This window comes from Elaeis guineensis, chromosome 3 (genome assembly GCF_000442705.2).
Source record: "Elaeis guineensis isolate ETL-2024a chromosome 3, EG11, whole genome shotgun sequence".
NCBI lineage: Eukaryota > Viridiplantae > Streptophyta > Magnoliopsida > Arecales > Arecaceae > Elaeis > Elaeis guineensis.
This window is the reverse complement of record NC_025995.2, coordinates 92,672,969-92,694,807: the sequence shown is the minus strand read 5'-3', so window position 1 is coordinate 92,694,807 and position 21,839 is coordinate 92,672,969. Positions and strand designations below refer to the sequence as shown.

Here is a 21,839-nt window from a genome sequence, read left to right as displayed (position 1 = left end):
CTGTGGACCATGGTGTAAGTGTAGTGGGCTATGACGGCGAGAATGGCAAGAACTAATGGATTGCGAAGAATCCATGGGGCTCGTAGTGGGGAGAGGCTGGAGGCATCATACCTCATAAAGAAGGGCTAGAAACCACCAAATCCTCGTTCGTCACCTCCTTCCCTTGTCAAGCCCCCAACCGTTTGTGATAGCTACTATTCCTGTCCAGAGAGCATGACATGCTGCTGCGTCTATGAATTTGGCCGCTACTGCTTTGCATGGGAATGATGTCTATTCCAGGGTGCGACCTGCTGCCTCCATCACAACCCCATTTGTAATATTGGGGAAGGAACCTGCTTAGTGGTAACTTCCTAACTTTGGAAGACAACTTTTAATGCTTATTAGTTGGTAGGGATTAGAACATAAATTCAAATCCTCGTTGGTATTGGTAGAGTGAAATTCCAAAATCCCTTGGTGATAATTTAGATGGTTTCTTGGCCAAATCATCTGAGGCTTGATCATAGTCAAGCTGAGTAACAACTAACAAATAGGTGGAAATCAACACCTTATTAGGCATGCCCAATTAGTGGATGGAAGAAGAGAGCTAAATAGATCAAAGATTCTCATTTTCATTTTTCTAATATCAGTTCTTTATTTTCCTCTGGTTGACGACCACTAGGACTTGTCTACTCATAGTTTAATTTTTCAGGTAACCAGCCAAAAGACTTTTGATCCTTCACCTACAATGTTGGATGGATGTCTGGCCAGAACACCACCTTCCAAGATCTTTTCAGTACCACACGATACAGCAGGAAGAAAGAAGAAACAAAACAAAACAATCAAAATACGTGGATCAGTCATAAAAGGACTCGCCTCTACGGGACATGCAAACTTCACTATGAAAAAGAAAATTTTACAAGAGGAGACCTCATCCTCAACCCTTGTACACCCAATTCTCTCTCTAGAAATTTTCCTCTCAAAAGCTCTCTCTCTCCTGGAAGACCCCCTGAACCCCTGAAGTGCCTGGCGTCCGCTGTCCAGAAGCCTCTTGCTCCTTCTCTCACGGCGGCCTCACACCCTGGTCTTCTCTCGGGTTCCTCCGTACGGTGTTTGCGGCTTCCTCAGCAAAAAACCAGACCACTGATCCTCTCTGTTACCGATCAGCCCTATTTAAATGGCTTAAAACTTGATTAGAGATGGATTATGAGTCCTAAACAAAGCCAGATAACCCCCTGGACCGTCGGATCTAGACCAGGACGTCTCTGGGCCCTCCGATCACGCTCCGGTCCACGGAATAATACCGTGGACCGCAAAAAATATGTGGAAAACGCCCACGTGATCCACAGGCCCACCCGTGGACCGCCCGATCCATGGTGGACCAAAGAACAGGCCCAGGTAGGGCGCCTGGGCCTGGGCCGGCCCGCACCTGCGTGCGAGCTGGGCCGCGCGCCGTCGCCTACGGCCGCGCCACCGCTGCTCCGCCGGCCCGCTGCCGGCCGCCTGCGATCCTCCGCTGCCTCAGATTTCGTGCCGACTTCAAAAGCTCGTATCTTCTCCGTCCGAGTTCCATTTTGGGTGATCTTGATCTCGTTGGACTCTATTTTTCGCCGCGAACCTCACTGTGGACTCAATGTGGGCAGAATCTCGAGGTGTTAAATCCTAACAATCTCCACCTCGACCCGATATTCGATCTCCTCCAAACTCTGAGAGCTTCTGGATCTCCTCACCCCCATGCCCTGGGGCAATCGCCTGCTGATCATGGATGGGCAAACATGGGAGTCGAGCCAGGCTGCTCGATCACATCTCCGTCGTATGCTGTGCTCCTCCTGACCTGAGACCTGCTCGGAGCATCATCCTGCGGCAATAGGAATCTTATCTTGCGACGTCGCCTCTCGTCCTCCCGAGTCTTCTGTCTCGTGCCCGATCCGTCTCTTGAAGCTCCACCTCGCTCTGGGCTCCACTTGGCTCCCGAAGCTCCACCTCGCACTGGGCTCCCCGCCAGATAATAATGTCCTCTGCTCCCCTTCTTCCCCTCCAGCATAATCCTATCGCCGCGTAGCACCCTCAGGATTCCTCCACCAGCTACCGTCCTGTAGCCTCTCGAATCCAGTCTGCTAAGTGAGATAAGATTCCGCTTGAAATCGAGTATGTATCGGACCTCCCTCAATCTCCTCACTACACCATCATGTGTCTCCAGCTGATCGTCCCAATACCTTTGATCGCACAGCTCGATCCATCCGACAGATATACAATGCCCTCACTATTCTCTAGAGAGTCAAACTGCTCTTCTCTGCAACATACATGATAGGAGCATGCAGAATCTAATATCCACTATTGGGAAGAAGTAGATACCTCATCATATATCTTTAGGACATCTTCATCTGAATCGCTGCCGGCCGTCGCAACAGCAGTCACCGTCTGATTTTTAAGTTGAGGGCAATCTCTGGCTAGATGCCCAAACTCCTCACACCGATAACACCTGATTTTGCTCAAGTCTCTCCTGGACTTGGACCGCCCGTTATGATCTCCTGTCGCTCCGTCTACCGCCTCCTACTCCTCAGAAACCACCAAAGCTGAGCTATCGCCACCTGAGCTCGAAGCTGGATTCTCTCTCCTGAGAACCTCGTTCTGGAGTATCGCTGCGGTGACCTCATCCATCTTGATGGTGCTCTTTCTCACTAGAAGAGCAGTCACCAAGGACTCGTACGAAAGGGGAAGCGATGCCAGCAAAACCAGCACCCTGATCTTCTCCTCAACATTCTCGCCAATGCTGAGAGGTCGGTGAGGATCTTCTGGAAGTGGCTGAGATGCTCCTGCACACTCTGTTCCTCAGTCATCTGCAGTTGATAGAACTGCCTTCAGAGAAAAAGAGTGTTGGTGAGAAACTTCACCATGTACAACTCCTCGAGCTTCAACCACAGCACCGTCGGGAAAGTATCGCTCAGCACATAGATCACCACCTCATCCGCCAGGTACATGCGGATGGTACTCACTGCCTGCATCTGTAGCCGTTTCTAATCCGCACCTCCATGGTGGTCGGCTTCTCATCGCACAAGAGAGCATCGATCAACCCCTGTTGGATGAGCACGTCCTTCACCCTTGCCTGCCACAAAGAGAAATTGCTCTTACCATCAAACTTGTTGATCTCCATCTTGATTGTTCCTGTCTTCTCCATCTTCAGTGTTGTTACCACTGCTGCAATCTGCATCCTTGTATCGCTTGTTCCGATATCACTTATTGGGTGGATGTCTAGTCAGGACACCACCTCCCAAGATCCTTTCAGTACCATGCGATGCAGCAGGAAGAAAGAAGAAACAAAACAAAACAATCAAAATACGTGGATCAGCCACAAAAGGGCTCGCCTCCACGGGGCATGCAAACTTCACTATGAAAAAAAAATTTTACAAGAGGAGACCTCACCCTCAACCCTTGTACACTCAATTCTCTCTCTAGAAGTTCTTCTCTCAAAAGCTCTCTTTCTCCTGGAAGACCCCCTGAACCCCTGAAGTGCCTGGTGTCCGCTGTCAGGAGCCTCCTGCTCCTTCTCTCATGGTGGCCTCACACCCTGTCTTCTCTCGGGTTCCTCCGTACGGTGTTTGCGGCTTCCTCAGCAAAAAACCAGACCACTGATCCTTTCTGTTACCGATCAGTCCATTTAAAAGGCTTAAAACTTGATTAGAGATGGATTAGGAGTCCTAAACAAAACCAGATAACCCCTTAGATCGTCGGATCAAGACCGGGACGTCTCTGGGCCCTTCGATCGCGCTTCGGTCTATGGAATAGTGCCGTGGACCATAAGAAATGCGTAGGAAATGCCTACACAGTCCACAGACCCATCCGTGGACGCCCGGTCCACGGTGGACTGGAGAACAGGGCCCAGGCAGGGGTGCTTGGGCCTGGGCCGGCCCGCGCGCGGGCTGGCCGTGCGCCGCCTGGGCCGCGCCTGGGGCCGCCGCCCGCTGGGCCGCGCCTGGGTCGTGCGTCCCGCACGTTGGCCCTGCCTGGGCCGCGCGCCGCCGCGCTCCACCGGCCCGCCACCGGCGATCCTCTGCCGCCTTGGGTTTCGTGCGACTTCAAAAATCCGTATCTTCTCCGTCCAAGCTCCGTTTTGGATGATCTTGATCTCGTTGGATTCTGTTTTTCGCCGTGAACCTCGCTGTGGCTCAATGTGGGCTGAATCTCGAGGCGTTAAATCCTAACATACAATATACGCATTCTTTTTTTAAGAAATTAGAATATATTGATCCTATTTTGCATACCTGATACCTTTCTTCTTGCGATCATGGTTCTGCTTTCTGCCACATGATAACCTGAACTGGATGTGAGTCCACTTCTTGAGGTAACCTTTTGTACGCTTACTATTGTTTTTCTGTGTCATTTGGTTTGACAAACAGAGCAAGAACAATCCACTGGGAGTGAAGGCCACAAAACATACGCTTGCGATGCTATATTGGGCTTATTTTGGCGCTCACGGTAAGTGTAGTGTTGGAGAAGTGCTTGAAATTTCTAGAAAGATTTTGGCTACCATGATTTGATGGTTGCTCCTTCCGGGCATGGTAGAGCTAGCGCACCTCCTCCTCGCTCCTCTCCCTATGACATGCCCGAGTTGCCAGCAGCGGTGGCGGTAGAGACCAGGGCCAGGAGGAGGACGACGACGACGGTCGCAGTGGAGGTATTGGGATCCATGGCACTAGGATATGGATTGCAGAGGGAAAGAAGATAAGAGGAGCTGTCTTTCTCCCATGAAATCAACCCATGATTTCTTCCTACCAGCAATGAAATCGTACGTTCAACGCAAGCCCATGATTCATGCACATGGTATCCCACACAATTCGAACAATCGTAGATTCGTAAATAAGTTTGATTTTATGATAATTTTTAAAAAATAATATTAAAAAAATCCTTAGATAGGAAGATCGGTAAATATCTATACCCATTTTGTAATTAAAATTTCATATTTACATTCTATTTCAAGGCGATAATGAACCAGTATCTGATATTTGGATAGTTTATCTAAAATTCATATTCCGCTCTGAAGTTTAAATGGGTCAAGTAAATCCCATCCCATTTGCATCGCATTGGATATCCGATGGGTTGATTATAATCATCATCTCTGGATAAAAATAGACCAAATCAACGGACTTGAAATCGATATTGTGCAGATCGATTGGCAGTATGGTTCTGTATGCTCTATATCGGATCTTATCGGGCCTAAACTGATATGGAAATGAAAGTGGGAAGATGAAGAATCGAGAGGAAAAGAGAGAGAAGGGGGAGGGAGGGAAAGGAAGAAAAGGAAAAGAAAGCCGACGAAGATGCCAGTAGTGGCTAGTACTAGAGGGCCGTCGAGACCTCTGAGGCTCTAGGATCCTCTGAAAGATAACAATAAAGAAAGAAATGAGGGAGAAAGAGTAGGGAGGGAGAGAAATAGATAGAGAAAAAAATGACTGAGAGGTTCCGAAGGGATGCTGGGGCCTCCGAATGACGTAAATCAACCCCATGGATCAATAATGGAATTGCAACTTCACCATCCACGTGTAAAGAAAAATTTATGTATCACTAAAACAGGGGCAAGTTGCCCCTATTTTGACTCCACGGATATTGTGGGATTGATTTACTCCACCTGAAGGCCTCCTTGCTATTTTGCCCTCCATTCACTTCTCTTCCTCCCCCTCTCTCTATTCTCCTCTTTCAGAGAAGTCGGGAGGCCTCGACAAGCCACCGCTAGCTTTTTCCTCTCCTTCTCTCCTCTCTCTCTTCCTCTCTTTCCTTATCATGCACTTTGTTTTCATCGATGTTTTGAATTGAATATATAAATCACACCGATAGGCTATCTATTATGATCTGGCCCAATTGAGCCCTAAACCCAGCCCACAAAAGCCCATAAAAAAAAAATTGAGGAAGACTCCCATAGGGAGTCTTCTTCCTCTCGACCGGCTCCTAAACGGAGTTGGAAAGCTCGTCGGGAGGAGTCAAACTCCTCCCCTCTGACTCTATTTAAGGGGGAGACCCCTTCTCCCTTCCTCCACCTGAGAATCTCGAGGCAAAACGATAGGGATCGTCGGAAAATCCTTGCGAAAGCTCGTCACCGTGCTCGCCTTGATTTCTCGTTGGAGATGTCGTCGGAGCTCGAGGTAAGCCCCGATTTCTCTCCCTCTCTTCTCTCCCTTCTTTTCCGTGCCCATGTGTATGATCGCCGGCAACCGGAGTTGACGGATTTTATTGCGGAAGAAATTTCTATTTTTTTTGTTGTTCTTCTCGATTTTCCGATGTCGGTGGTCACCGCCGACCGTCGGATTCACTTCTTCTGAGCCATCCCGTCGTTGCCCTTCCGCCATCGGCCACCGCCATGCTGGTCGCGCCACTGATCGGCTGACCAAAGGAGGGGACCACACGATCCCTGTTTCACCCAAAGGAGGCCACGGGAAAAAGAAAAAGAAAAAGAAAAAGGAAAAGAAAAAGAAAAGAAAAATAATCATTAGACTCTCTCTCCTCTCTCTCTCCCTCTTTTCTTCTCTCTCTAATCTCTCTAGTCTCTCTCCACTTTCGCTCTCTAGAATTCGCTCTCTAGATTATTCTCTCCCTAAATTCTAGAATTTGAGAAATGATGATGAATTGAAATTGATCCTAATAATGAATTTTGATCTGTATCGTCGACGTATACCGGCATCCATCTTGATTAGACCTAATATTTTTTAAGATTCTATTTCTCATAATTTTATTAAATTATCCACATGATAATTTCAGTATGATTTGATCAGATCGATCGGATTTGTTGAATTATATCGTTTGAAGAGTCCAAGATGAATTTTCTCTCTCTAAAATTTTCTCTCTCTAAAATGTTTCTCTCTCTTGATCGATTTTTCTCTCTAAAAAGATTTATCGATGAGAAATTTTTTTAATATTTCTGATCTGATGAAGAATCCTGATCCATGATTGTCGGGCAGCGTACTAGTACTCATTTTGATCAGACCCGATATTTCTCAATTTGATTATCCATGATCCTGATTTAATCATGACTTAGATTATATCATTTTGATCACACCAATCGAGATGTTGGATTGTGGCACCTGATTAATTTGGATTGTATCTCATGAATTCTCTCTCCTTTGATTTTCTCTCTCCACTTGATTCATGAACCCAATAAAGGAACCTCAATCTTATCACTTCGAATCCGATTTGATCTGATAGTCAAACTTTGGATCGTTTATATCCTAATTAGATTTTGACCAGATAAAATTAAATAATCGATCAATCTGGATGATAGGATACGGGTGTCCATCAATTCTATTTTTCTTAATTATTTCGGTCCTTTCTAATTATTGAAATTGATCCTGTATAGGATTATGGATGTTTGATTATGGGATATCGCATATGATCTATGAACAAAAGATATTGGAAGAAAATTTATAGAATTATTTGGATTTGTTGGAATGCGTATGAGGTAAGTAATGTTTCACTTTTTCTAGATTTATCGATAAATTATAATATATTTTTCTGACATAATTTGTAAAACGATGCGTGAATTAGATAAATGATATTTTATTATAAAAATATCCTATTTGAAATGTTATGATGAAGTATGATTGAACATATTGATTTTATGATGTATTATATTGATTGATTTCGATACTACATGATTATATTTTTCTTATCGAAATTAAAATATAAAACATGACTTATGAAGAATTTTGATATAAGAATAATATGAATTAACAACCTGACTATGTAAAAGACCTCATCAATGGGGGCATATACGTTGGCAATTAATTTGTCCTGAGAATTTATGTCACCAGTGAGACCAGCGACAAACTACCAGTAAGACCAGCGACAAACTGCTAGCGAGACCAACGGTTTTGAAGGACTTTGCTGTCAGATGATTTGCAGCTCACCGTAAGAAGATACGCGATATTATGATCCTGCCACAGAAAAAATATGATCATAGCTCATGGTTGATGAAAAGAACGAAAGAATGAAAAAAATTGAAATCTCGAAAGAAACTTAAATTTTTGAAAAAGAAATAAATTTAATATGAATTATATTATATAATTGAAGTTGATTTCGAATTGATGAACTTTATATACATTTTTTTATAAATAATTATTTACTTTAATGTCTGGTGAAATCTATTGAAAGTGATCATTGCTTACTGGGCTGTCTAGCTCATTATCTCTTATTTTACTATTTTTACAGATATTGAGAAATTAAGATGATACAAGATATGAATGGAAGAGTAATTAGAAGCAGAGTCTCCATACTTTTATTTTAGATTGAAAGTCTTATTGAATTTGATGTAAGGCTTATTGAATATTGTTGAATTTATTGATATCATGATAAGATACCTTGCATGTTTGTAAGGAGAGTTTTCTATGAATATGCGGCGGTTGCCATGACCTTTGGTTTACAATTTCAGATCGGGGGCGTGATACTACCGTACAATTCGGCACATCAGGAACTTCACAGTTCAGGACTGTTCTATAAACATTGGATTGGTTGATATCTATCCAAATTTGTTTTCGTATCCAAATCTATTTAGATATAGATAAAAATTGAATATTTGACTAATATTCGTATATGTATCTATATCTAACAAAAAAATATATATATGGATAAATAATTATATAATTCTATTTATAACTCTATTTAATTTTATTTAGCATTCATAAACTTTTTAAAAATATATATAACCATATTAACATATTATAACTTAATTTATTATAACTTAATAATATTTTTGATTCTATAGTTATAAATTTAATTATCTGACTTATGTTTATATTTATATCTATAATTTCAGTATCCAATTTATATCTATATCTATTTAAAATAAATATGAATATAAATTTTTATATTTAATTAATATTTATATTTATATAAAATAAATATGGATGCACTGGTATCCTACTGGTCTCCCATCCGATTTCAACCCTATATCCTCAGGGCCAAAAGTCAAACTCTTGGATAGACCAAGCCTAATTTGCATGGTGCTGCAAGTGAGGAAACAATGCCCTGCAGAAGAAAACCCGTGGTTCTCTTGGTCTCTCGGTCAATAGCAGTGTTGTTCGACCTCGTCAGCCATCTTTCCGTCTTTCTCGATGTCTTCTAGCAGTATAAATGCCGGAGCACGGCAACAAGGAGCAACCCCAGTGGACGAGGAAGAGGAAAAGATGGGAGCATTGAGAACGAGACCCGATACATGGTACAAGGCAAAGATGGTTGCCGAAATTGAGTGTTGTAACGCCACCGGCCTTTTACAGCTTATAGAACTGCAGTCTAGTTGCCTATTTGATGCAATTAGCCTGAGCCAACTTTATTTTTTCGTCGCCCAAAATATTTCCAGCCAATGTCGTGAACGCATCGAATATGAAAGAACCAAAACTAGGGCTGAGCACCGATCAAATTCGATCAAGTTAAAAAAAAATTTCATCCGACCAAATTCAATCAAATTAAAAAAAATTCAACCCACCGTCGACTGTTTATCATGTATAAACCGTTTGAAATCGAAGTGAATGGTTTGTAGCAGATTCAGATATCAATTTGGACTTCAATATTGATCCAATATTGATTTTAATCTAATATTGACCCTCTTAAGCTTTTTTTTTTATCAATTTAATGCAAAAAAAAGTCTAAACCTTATAAGTTACAAATTTTGGACTTATTCTTGAACATGTCCAAAATAAAACAGAAAAAAAAAAATTATTCATCTGAAAGCTTTTACTTTAGAATTACCTCAAATTGTTATGCTTCCATCAACAATTCAATATTAATATTTTCATAAATCCAAATAGGTGATACGATATTTTTTAGAATAAAGTATTGAAGTCTAAACAACGCCATCTCAAAATAAAAATGAGTTTGAAAAATACTCCATCGGTTGGGTTCAGTTTCATGTAGGTTAAAAGTGTAGAAACCGAATCCGACCATAAATAATCGATTTTTTATAAATCTCAACTTGATTTCACCTGATTTATGTCTTTCAACCGATCGAAACTGATGTTCATTAGGTCGAATTAGGTAGGTTTCTTCGGGTTTCGATTATTTGCTCAGCCCTGACCAAAATAGTGCTGCTACGTTTAAGCCTCCATCCCAGCTTCTTTCCTACGTTCCCGGACTCCTAACTTCGTGGGGGCAATAGGTGAATAGGATGGCACTTTATTTTGATCCTATTGGATTAATTAAGGAAATGCTAATAAACTATACAAATTATATGTGAATAAATTAGACTATCGATGTGTAATTTTCTCAATTATTGCTTGATGTTACTAAATTTATAAGCAGGACCGTAGGGTATGAAATAGGCCGGACTCAATCAGGCCACAGTTCTATCCGAGCCTATTTCGAAATATTTTTGAAATTCGGATTGGACTTAGATCTAAAAATTTTTTAAAATTTCAAGCCTGAGTCCAATCGGACCGGCCCAAATTAATTGAGCTAAATATTGGGCTGGCTCGAACCTACAAAAATAAAAGAATAATACATGAACAAAAAAAGCAAACAACAATCTAAAAATTCATAAATATTCTAATATTTTATCATCATAATTAGCTAACTATTTAACTAGCTACAGATTGGACTAACTCATAACTCATCCTAAACGGCTAAACCCACTTGACTAGAGATCGAACTCGGACCAGATATTGAGACTATTGATCGAATTTGAATTCGTACTCAGGCTCGGTTCCGAGCCAAAGGCATACCCTAAACCCCTCTCCAACCCTGGAAGACAAATGAGCCCCATAATTAGACCCAAACCTGACATGAACTGTTAAAAATATAGCCCAAAGCCTGGCCCAAAGTTGGGCCGACAAAATTCTAGCCCCAGTGGCCCTGGATATCTATGTGCATGTTCTGTCTACGGACAGCAGCAAGGAGCAGACCAACAGGAAAGTTATAACTAGTCTATGAGAGGCCGCAGGAAGTCAGGAACTGGTTCTAGTTGGAGTGCAGTTGAACTAGCAACCCGAACCCAAAACGGTTTCTCCGGGTCACCAAGTTTGTTTTAACTGCTCACTTGTGCTGTCTTAAACTGTCATATATATACCACATTGAAACCATCCAGAACAATTTATTTATCTCCCAAATTCATTAAAACCCATACCAATAAATTTATTTATTTACTTTACATACAAATACATGCATCAATATACATGTATATGTATGGTATACAAAATATCAGTCCAAACATCCACATGTATGCTGAATAAGCCTATACACTAGTTACCTAAGGACAAATCCAAACAGCTTGCTGATCAAAAACTATAGTAGCAAACAAATTAGACAAAGGATAGGAAAGTCAAATTCAGTTAGCTCTCGTGCCTTTTGTTTCGACTCTCTTTGGTTGCCGATCAGTCTCTAAGCCTCTTCTTGTTTAACAACAGGTCCATTACAGCCATTGGCTCCATCTTCTGGACCATTCCTCTCCATGAAACTCTGGTTGCTTGGGCAGATCACCCCAAGGTTCATATCAGGTTTCCTTCTGTCAGGTGGAATGGTGCAGGTGGAGGAGCCTTTCTGATTGGATATTGCACTGGCAAGAGCAATTGGCATGAGGCAGAGGCCTTTGTTCTGAAGGTACTGCATTGCCATGGTGACGTTGGATTCCATCAGCTTCACAACTTCTTGCTCAAAGGCTAATGTATCCTGTGACTCAGATAAATCTGCTCCCTGCCCAACTGATGATGATGATGATAGGAGCAGACTGCCAGAGCCCTGCATTGAAATTAACAGTTTTAAATCACATAACACTTTTCCATCAAGGATGAGAGCTTTCCAGAGAGAACAAAGAATGTGCTGTTACAAAATGTTCAGAGTTGGCTAAATGACTCTGGTCAAACATTATCGAAAGTTCTTGATCAGACTAAGAAAAGGAGCAAAGTCAACAAATTGCCACACAAAGTTCGAACAGACTTTAGGTCAAACATTATCAAGAGTTCTTGATCAAACTAAAGAAAGGAGCAAAGTCAACAAATCGCCCATACAAAGTTCGAAAAGACTCCCTCTCAGACTAGGTTGCATATTTTTAACTCTCTCAGAACACTTCCAAATCTTTCACCAAATTCAGCAACCTATTTAGGGTCCATTTGGATGCCCGATAATTTTTGATAAGTGGTTGTCATTGTCTTAAGAAGGTGAAGGAAAAGAACTGATGGACTGGTCAAAAGCCTGCCAAGTACTAGCAACCCCCATACTTCCGAGAGAATGAAATTCCACTAAAAAGGTGGTTTTCATTATCACTAAGGTACGGGGCTATGGGAGTCCTGACCTTTCTCTGATCAGAAGAACACTTCCCTCTGCCCTGCCAAGTCTTCTCACCATTAGTTATAGAAGGAATTTTCCAAATACAAGTTTAAGCAGGCATCCAAATAGCCCCTTAATCTCTCAGGTGACATACATGGAGAAGAAAAATAGCACAAGACTTTGCTTTGCTTTCAGGTTTTTAAATGATGAAGGGTAGTTTTTAATTAGAGGATTCAAATAAAACCAAAGCAGTGTCAACTTCAATAGGAAGCACAGTCACTCATAATACTCAATTTGGGTTGGAGATGTCAATATTTTACCCCAGAGATTTCTTTTCTTTTTTCTTCTCCACTTGTAATAATTTGAGTTTCGAGAATGATTACGACTCCTCAAGATACGTCCTTAATGAAGAGTGAATGCATGCACACAAAAAATTAAGGTAACAAAAAAATTTAACAAGAAAAAGTATGTCGCAAATCCAGTCCATATTGCAGAAGATAACAATTTATAAGAGACAATTTAGTAGTATAGTCACTAATTAGAAACTGAAGTGACAAACATAACAAGGCCTTACTCCATTGATTTTATGGAAATAGCCTGATTCCACAGAACAAAAAGCAACATCAAACCGAATAAGGACAAGCAGCTAGCATGTGATGCTCTAATAGGACAACAGGCATTTAAAATGGAAGGGAAATGATTTGGCACCTCAGCTTGAGAATCTGTGAGTAGGGGGACCACTGCCCCAGCTGCACCCAAGCGACTCATGCTTAAGACCTCCAGTTCAAACATCAGAAAGAATATTAGAGATAGAGCAGAATAAAGTTCTGTAATGGTTTGAACTTTGAAGTGTAGTTTGGAAGCAAACCTTGACCTGCAGCTGAAGGAATTTGACATAGTCGATGATTTCATCAAGCATTGATGCCTTATCCGTCTGCAAACCGAAAGTGGAAAAATCAGTCATAAGCAGCTGCAGGCAAGGTCAGAAGAAACAGTTGCTATTTCTCTCCTCAAATTAAGGAACCAAATACAAAGTTGAAAAAATAGATGACGCTATTTCGCAGCAAGGGATAAAATCAAGCTTAAGGCTTCTATAGTTGCATAACCAATTACGAGAGTGAACAAAATGCAAAGAACACCCTCTCATAGAAAAATGAGACAGAAAACTGAATAACTAACTGATCATGAGAGTGCAGAATAAGACTGCAACATCAGCACTTAAGTGATAAATTAACTGTGACAATTCTATAAACATTCCAGCAAAGCTACCCCTGACTTATGATGGCATGCAAAAGACATTGCACTACTGACTCGGAGAAAATAGCTCTGTATTATGTTTCGAGAAGATCAATGTGCATGGAGGAAGAGAACATGAAAACTATTGGTCCCTTGAAATTGTTTAAATTCAGTCACAAACTACACCCGGCAACAGAGTGACTACAAGACAATTTATACTTGGGAACTCTATATTCATGAAAGACACATTAGGATTGTTGATGTGGCAAAGATCAGATGATCTATTCTACCGATAGAAATATGAATATTTCACGCATGCAATTTTTGCAGACATATGCCTGGAGCGACTACACAAGCCTCTGAAGATGCAAAATTTTTGGAAAGGACAAAAGAGAAAAGAGAGAAGGAAAGAATCATTATTCCATCCATTCATCTCTAAATATCGAGAGCCACTCTTGTCTCTTCCCTGCCACAAGCCATAAGAACTAAATCATAGGGGCCAGTATAATTGCAGGACTGTTCTCCCAGAGAGAGGGATTGCTATTCCCATCTGCTTTTTTCCTGGAGACAAGTTGTTTTCCAATTTGGTTGCACACTGTTTCCCACTGGGATTGACTGGCGTAAGTATGAGAAGCTCTTTGCTTTATCTATAGGATGAGGGAGAGGAAAGATTTCTTCTTAAACAACTCGGCAGCCTTGTCCTTCCTCTCTTGACTATCTTTAAGTGATGCAGCGCAGGCTACAATGTAGGAGCCATGCAGGATAAAACTAGCAACTATCATGATCAAATAGACCATGCCAAACCCCCAATTTAATGAGATTAAGAGGTTTTTAAGGAAATTTCCTATTAATTTTCCATTGAACATATCATTAGTTTCCGCTGAAATTTTATATTTTTTAGCCCTGTAATTTTGCATGTTTCTTTTTATTTTTACAATAGATATTCTATTTCTAGTTGGAATTTGTAGAGCTCATCTATATTAGGTGGCCTGCACTTTTGTTTTGAACAGGTGCAATTTAGTTCTAATAATAACTTAGTGGAGAAGATTTTCTTCCACCTCTATCTCTCTCATCCTTGTGCTGCTGCTTCTCTACAACTTGCATCTCATTTTGGGGCTGCATTATTTAACCTTGAGGATGGCTCAAGCCCAAGGCATGACCAACCTCATATTTGTATGTATGCATACTATAATATTAAATATATATATCTAGAATATCATGTATCCTTGTTTCTATATTTGATCATACAATATATAAGTATTTTACATTATATATAACATACTATGATGGATTTGCAGGAAAAAATCCACTTTAATCTATTTTTTGCAGAAATGATCCATTTTGGACTTCACTAGACCATTATGCTTCTAATCTCCAATGACTGCACCCATTTATCTTCCTTGATTCACATACATTGGTAAAGAATGTAGACTTAATACAGACTGATGAACATGTAGAAATGTCCTCATAAGTAGTCACAAGGGGGCATGGGTAAAATGAACCTTTTTTTTAGGGGATGGGGGTGGCTTGTTCTTATTGCAAAATATTAAGGTAAAGTAGACTTTTCTTCTAAAACTTGTCAATCCATATGCTTATGTTTACTTGAATGATGCAGTTATAATAAACAAAGGGTGTAAAGCAAGGATTTTGACATATATTGCCCAATTCAGCTAGCAGAGTTGAAAAATGGAAATCTAAACAGTTGGATTACTTTTCAAGATCGAAAATATCTACAAACAAACCCGAAAAAACATCAGTTTTGCAATCTTCTTGCCTATAAGCTGTCACTAAGACCCATAGACTTGAACCTGACACACACCCATAAGCCTATGGTTCAAGCATGGTTCCAGTTAGACCCCTAAAACTTTCTAGGTCCCAGTCTAGCTCTAGTGTATGTGCACCCATGCAGACCTGACCTAATCCAGGGTAAGAGACTAATTTTTATGAACTTGAACTAATCCAAACCAAGACTTGACAGCTTACCAAGTGTCAAATGTATTTTTTTTTGTTCAAACCCTTCATATTTGTTATAGAAATTACTAATTATGCTCTCCATGTCAATTATCTTGAGATGTGAAGGGAATTGAACTTTCTAAATAATAGTACCCAAATAGGACCCAGATTCAAACCTGATCTATACCCAACCTAAACCCCCTATGGGTATTAATAAACCTAGACTTGATTTTTCATTTTCCTCTTTTTTTTTGTGAAAAAATAACCTAATGGATCTTATATGTTCTCTCTTACCTAGACCCAAATCCCACCAGATTCTTGGATGGGAATAGTAAATATAATTTATGTAGATACAACACAAGTGATGTTATAATACATATTATAACATGCATAGTATATTATAACATTAAATCATGTATATTAATATGTATATGTAGTGTATTCTATATGAGGGGAATTGGGGTAAAGTGCAGTGCTGTGGAGTAATTTCAATAATTCCACAATTGCACTGGTAATAACTTGAGGCCTTCATCTCAACCACACCCCCCCCCCCCCCTCCTCCCCCCTTTCTTGCCCTGAAAAAGAGAACTTTTATCTCAGGATAAGCTGGTTTGACTAGGATAACAAACAATCCATACTGATCCGCACGCAGGTTCTTCGGATGTCTAGCAAGATAACAGGCATAAACCCTCTCATCCCCAGTCTGGTCCTCCAATGAAACTAGGCCTAGGTAAACTGTTGTTGTCAAAATTGGCGTCTAGGTGCTTAGAGAAACCAGACCAATACAGTTCATTTGGTTATTTTTATGTACGATTTAGGGAAAATATGAGGTTAATTACATTATTTTCGAACAAAAAATGGGAAAAAAAAAATTCTACCCTTTGGGTAATTGGACGGTAGCCGAAAGACTATTAGGATGGCTCCTATTGGAGGTGAATCAGTGGATGGTTGCGCATCTGGCTGGTTGCTCCTTGCTCTAGCTTCTGAAAAAGGAGGCAATTCTGGGGTCAAGTGACAAGAGTCGGTGAGATGAGGGAAATGATAAGTACATTTGTTATTTTCACTCCTATTCATTTAAAATAAGTTTACTTCAGCCATAAGAGTTGGAATAATGTAGAGTAAGTAGAAATTACAAACAAAAAAAAAAAAAGGGTTTACCTCTTTTAACAAACTAATGCCTAGGAAGCAACTCTTAGCAAGCTGCCCAGACACCTAGGCACCACTTTTGACAACAATAGTCACACCACTAGTAAACAAATTCGATGACTAGAACAAAACCGAATAGAACAAGTTCATGTTTCTTTGTAGTAGGAGTATTACAGTAATACTGGGAAAACAATCTTTTCATGGAAAAAGCAATCAAAGTTCAAAAGGGGCAGGACAACACTTTGAAGTACACACTAAAGTTGTTAAAAATATCAAGAGGAGTTCTTTAAATTAAAACTTGTGATCAGATTGTCGAACCTCAAAGAAATGCAATGGTTATCATCATTGTATCTTTCTCCATATTCCTTTATTACTATCTGCTTGTTGTTCATCTGATTTTGCATTCTCATAGTTTTAGGCTTTCAAGTCTTCAAGTAACCCTTCTTGCGTCAATTTAGATGATCCTCTCCCATAACCCTTCTTGCATCAATAAGCTTTCTCTAAATATATGTATTTGAATTCTGTGATGCTTAGTTCTAGCAAATTGCTTTCATAATATATCATGCACTCAGACCCTCTTTATTTCCCAACATGGAATCCCTGCAATATCACGTATAGTATTGTCTCCATCCTTAAGTCACAAAGGAAAGGGTACTACATGAAATCCTAAAAACCCTTTTGATTGAATACACCCCCTCTTATTGGTTACAAGTGTTTTTGTGTATCCTTCAAGTTGTTTGCAACTGTGCCAAAAAAATTTATTCCATGAGAGCATATATTCATCTAACAAGAACAATGATACCTTCTCAATGTCAGCATATATTCATCTAACAAAAGCATCCTCAGATGCAAGCTTAGAACAGATCTTGCATGATCAAAAAAATTGCTTGCCTCGACACAGGATCCCAAATTAGTGATAAACATAGTATACATGTTACAGTTCCATAAACTGGATTCTCAAACAGGGGATCATCCAGCCACTGAAAGTTAAGAAAATCACATTGCACTGCCAATGAGACGCGTAGTTCCCATTTTATTCAAGTTGCCAAAAGTTCTTTTAATTGAAGATGGTTATCACTCAGTTTACATGCTACATAGATATTCCACCCTTAAATTATGACCAATTCCAAACAAAGACATCTCAACAAATCAACTCTATAAGTCATTATTTTGGAAGGATAGAAAGAAAAAACCCCTAAAAAAAGGGGAAAAAAGGGGGTTAAAGTATACCTTATTTGAATTTGGCACAAGCTCCTGCAGATTCTTCATTCGCTCAGCGATTTTCTCTCTCCGAAGCTGCATTTTGCAGGTAACTTTCATATTATATTGTATTGAGAAAATGTAAAACAACTAGTAAAGCAACAATTTCATATTCACATAACCAATAAAAACAACTAAAGAAAGGAAAACTTTATTAAAACAAACTTGTTAAGGTCATCCACGTAGCCAGGCTTGTCATAAGACATGACAACAGAATTATAAACTAACCCGTTCTGCAATACTATGAGGATCTGTGGCCTGTCCACGACGTGCTCTCACACGTGGCTTGACAGCTCCATTGCAACCACCACCAGCATTAGCTGGAGCTGATTGTGATTGAGTACTAGAAGTGTGATTCATGTGATGCTTGCTGGTGTTCCCTTGAGGAGATGGTGGCAACTATATATGGCAACAAGAGGAGCACTCTCATCAAATAAAAATGTAAAATTAGGTATAGCTGTATAGCTATAGAGTAAACATACAGATAACTAAGTATAAAACCTGTTGACAAATCTGTACTCCTGCTGTTTTAGTTGATGACATTTGTGGTGGAGAAGCCAATGAGGGCAAACAAAGGTTGTGCAGCCCATTTTGCTCCTGCAAGTATGGGCATCTTAAGTTTGAATGACTTGCAAGGACAGCTAAAAACAGGTGTTAAATAAGTATGTAGTACCTGTTTCTGCAAACCACCACTAGTCAATTTTATCTGTTGTCCAGCACTGAAAGAAGGCAAATTAGGGTTATGAAGCTCATTATGTTCCTACAAGTGACATTTGAATATAAAGAGGGTTAGAATAGTAATCGTCAGTTAGAGGAGACAGGTATATTTCCAGAATATGCATATGTAACTTTTACATGAAGAGATGCTGCAGGCAAATCTTCCAGCTGTGCAAATTTGCCATTCTCGACAGATGTTTCCCTCAACATAACATTATCACTTTCCAGCCCTTGGAAACCAAATGCTTGTAGTCTCCCTTGTCCCATTAAAGAAGAAACACCTGTGTATGATGAAGGCCACATTGCAGGAAGTGAAGAAATTGAATGGGTATCTCCAAGTGACTGCCGGAAGTTAGATAATTCACTGCCATTGCTCTCAATGGAACTGGACATGGTCAGTGTGCTATGAGGAAGTGTTACAGAGCATGATGGATTCAATTCCGAACCAAATGTTTCTGCTGTTGAATTACTCTCAATAACACCCTGTAGTGAGAAGCTACTTTCCTGTGTCACATTATCTTGGAAGGATGGCTGTGAGTTTTGTCTATGTACCTTATGCATAGATAACTTCCCACTAGGAAAAATGTCCTTATCAATGCCATACTTTATATTTCCATCAAGGAACATGGAAGAGTTGCTGTCGTGGCTAAGCAGATTTAATTCTTCCATACACGCATCTCCTATAATACGACTTGAAGGTATCACACTCACGGGTTGGTTTTTTTCATCTCCTCCATATGCTTCCATTGAACCAGCAAGTAAGCTAGTTGTCTGAGATACAGCAGTGCCAATCCAAGATGACCTTGCAGGTGTATTTGCATCTGGCCATGTAGGAAATGAAAGGAAGGGATCGATAAAATCATCCATTTCAGTTTCTCGAAGAACTTCACTGCCTCAGTCTGAGAAGAGAAAGAATATCAATTCTTGTGATAGACAACAAAATCCTTCAGATATAATTGTTTCACCCAGAAATCTCATTGCTAAACAAAAGCCATGGTCTACCCAATCCTATATATGAGCATCCAGCTTGGCAGAAGTGATTTTATGCACAGGGCAATAAATAATAGATACCAAATCTTTTCATGCACCTATATCCATAACACCCCACATTCAGGGATAGTGAGAAATGCAAGCAGATTCTCCTCCTATTGTCTTGACTCCTACATAACATCACAAAGTATAACTGTTATAGCCATACAATTAAAACTACCAGTTGAAGCAATTGCCATTTCACCAAACAACCCATAATGACACCTAGAAAAAAAAAATACTCTATAAAATTTGACATCATAATTAAACAAAATGGATTCTAGATGGAATGGGAAAGATAAAAGGATGCATAATACTATTCTAATTTCTACAACATCCAGCATCAAACTCCACAAACAAAATAGGACACTTGGCAAGAACCCTCCTCACATAGTTTGCAATACCAGTTTCTGTACCCATTCCGGTGCAAGTTGGTATAGTCCAGCATGGCGAACCATGCTTCCTCATCGGTGGAAGTGAGAATGTAATCAGATGAGATGTATGCATGATCAGAAATATCAAAATTATCATCATTAAAACTAACCAACTACCACGAAAGTCCTTGGTTTTTCATGTAGCATGAGAATCTCCACCTTTTTGCATACCCCATCAAATTCCACTTCAAAATAGTAACGGGACGATGAGCGAATGCTCCAATCTTAAATCCATGGGACCAAGAAAGGCCATTGGAATATATAGGCATCCAAGTGCCACCAGACACCCAAAAATCAAAAAGACCTGGATTTTTAAGTAAATATCCATAATGCTTCAGCTTAGTTATGCTAACTTGCACTGATACTAGCTACTAGTTAATAGCAGGTATAAGAGCAAAGAAAGTTGCTAGAGCATACTACATCCATATGCCACTTATCTAAGGAATACAGCCTCAAATTGAATACCAAATCAACCCCAAACGGACAATTCAAGGCATATGAAACAAACTGGCCTAGAACCAGGGCAGTTTGGGCTTCCAAAATGAAATAAGAGGTGAATTGGCCTATATTGGTCCCAAATGGCCAAATCGATTGGTTGTGCTCAACTTTAGACAGTACTGAACCGCTTCGCTTGGGCTGAACTGGTCACACTTATAAATCCCCCTCACCCTCAACCCTAATTCCTGATCTTTCTCTAGTTTCTCTCCTCACCTTTCTCTCTTGCTCCCTCTTTGATCTCTCAAGACTACTACAATCACCCTTGACCACCACCATCAATCACCTCACCCTCCCTCTCTCCCACCTCAGCCTCCTACTCCTCACCTTTGACATCTTCCACTCAAAACCCTTTGAGACCACCAAACCCTTCTTCATCATAATCTATTGCCCTCCATGAACCTAGTACCCTTGCTACCAACATCACATCTAGCATTGTCTCCCCATCATCCCCCCAACAGTCACCACTTGTAATTATCCAATGCCTCCCTCTCTTCCCCCTTCTCACTCTAGATTCAGGGGTACCGGACCTGACTGGTATAGTGTCATCTATCATGTGTGAGCATAGTATGGTAATGATGCCATACCCATATGGTATAACATTGCACCTATCGACCCGTTACCTGATCAGTACATGTCATGCTACCAGTACTACCTTGCCACATACTTTTTATAGTACTTTTGTATCTACAGTGACAAAATAAAAGCTCCCATCAGGTAATTTGGAAGTTAGTTTAGTCAAGCAACTAGGTGACTGAATAAATCTAGCTATTTGCATGAAATCTAACTTAGTAAGAAAGCAATTTCACTTTTTGGTTGGTCATTGAATTTAAGAAAGACTCAAAAGTCACATCAACCTACCTATGCACAAGGTCCTACAATTTATGAGTATTAGGCCCAAGGCAACTTGGATACATAAGCTTCCACACCATGCATGTGGCGTCTAAACACTCCCAAATCCATCACACCTTATATGCTTGGAAATCCTTGAGCATATTTGAGAAAGTTGAACCTAGGACCATCTTCAAAGAGAGAACAGTACCCACATCTTGGCCAAGCTTGGGTTAGTAGCAATGTCATGTTTTATAAACAAGCAATTTTAACAGTAAAATATCAGCTCAAGTAATTTATCATATTTCTTTCAATTGCATGATGATAACTTTGCAAGGAACTAGCATTACATATCACATTTGAGTAGTAAATAACCAGAAAAAAAGGTTTAGAACTTCTTTTTATCTCAGCTAGAAAATTTCATTATTACACTCAAAATCCTGGGGCCAATGCATCAAGTAGATCCTTAGGAAGAACAATGATGGTCCAACATGAGACTCAACTGCTAGGATGAAAATACAC

The 21,839-nt window shown here is 40.2% G+C and overlaps 1 protein-coding gene across 2 annotated transcripts in view; it reads right to left on the bottom strand.

Annotated features, from left to right (window-relative positions):
- Positions 1-11,060: 11,060 nt before the first annotated feature.
- LOC105041992 (uncharacterized) overlaps positions 11,061-21,839 on the bottom strand; it is a 29,491-nt gene continuing 18,712 nt past the window's right edge. The window contains exons 2-10 of one of the 2 annotated variants that reach the window (XM_073254003.1): positions 19,617-19,688; positions 18,667-19,427; positions 18,485-18,571; positions 18,313-18,408; positions 18,040-18,210; positions 17,782-17,847; positions 13,085-13,150; positions 12,925-12,993; positions 11,061-11,688 (exon numbers count right to left, since the gene is read on the bottom strand). In XM_073254003.1, the coding sequence (XP_073110104.1) occupies positions 11,332-11,688; positions 12,925-12,993; positions 13,085-13,150; positions 17,782-17,847; positions 18,040-18,210; positions 18,313-18,408; positions 18,485-18,571; positions 18,667-19,395 (1,641 nt within the window). In that variant the 5' untranslated portion in view covers positions 19,396-19,427; positions 19,617-19,688 and the 3' untranslated portion in view covers positions 11,061-11,331. Of the gene's footprint in view, positions 11,689-12,924; positions 12,994-13,084; positions 13,151-17,781; positions 17,848-18,039; positions 18,211-18,312; positions 18,409-18,484; positions 18,572-18,666; positions 19,689-21,839 lie in introns of both variants that reach the window. The other variant, XM_073254002.1, reaches the window with a different exon arrangement.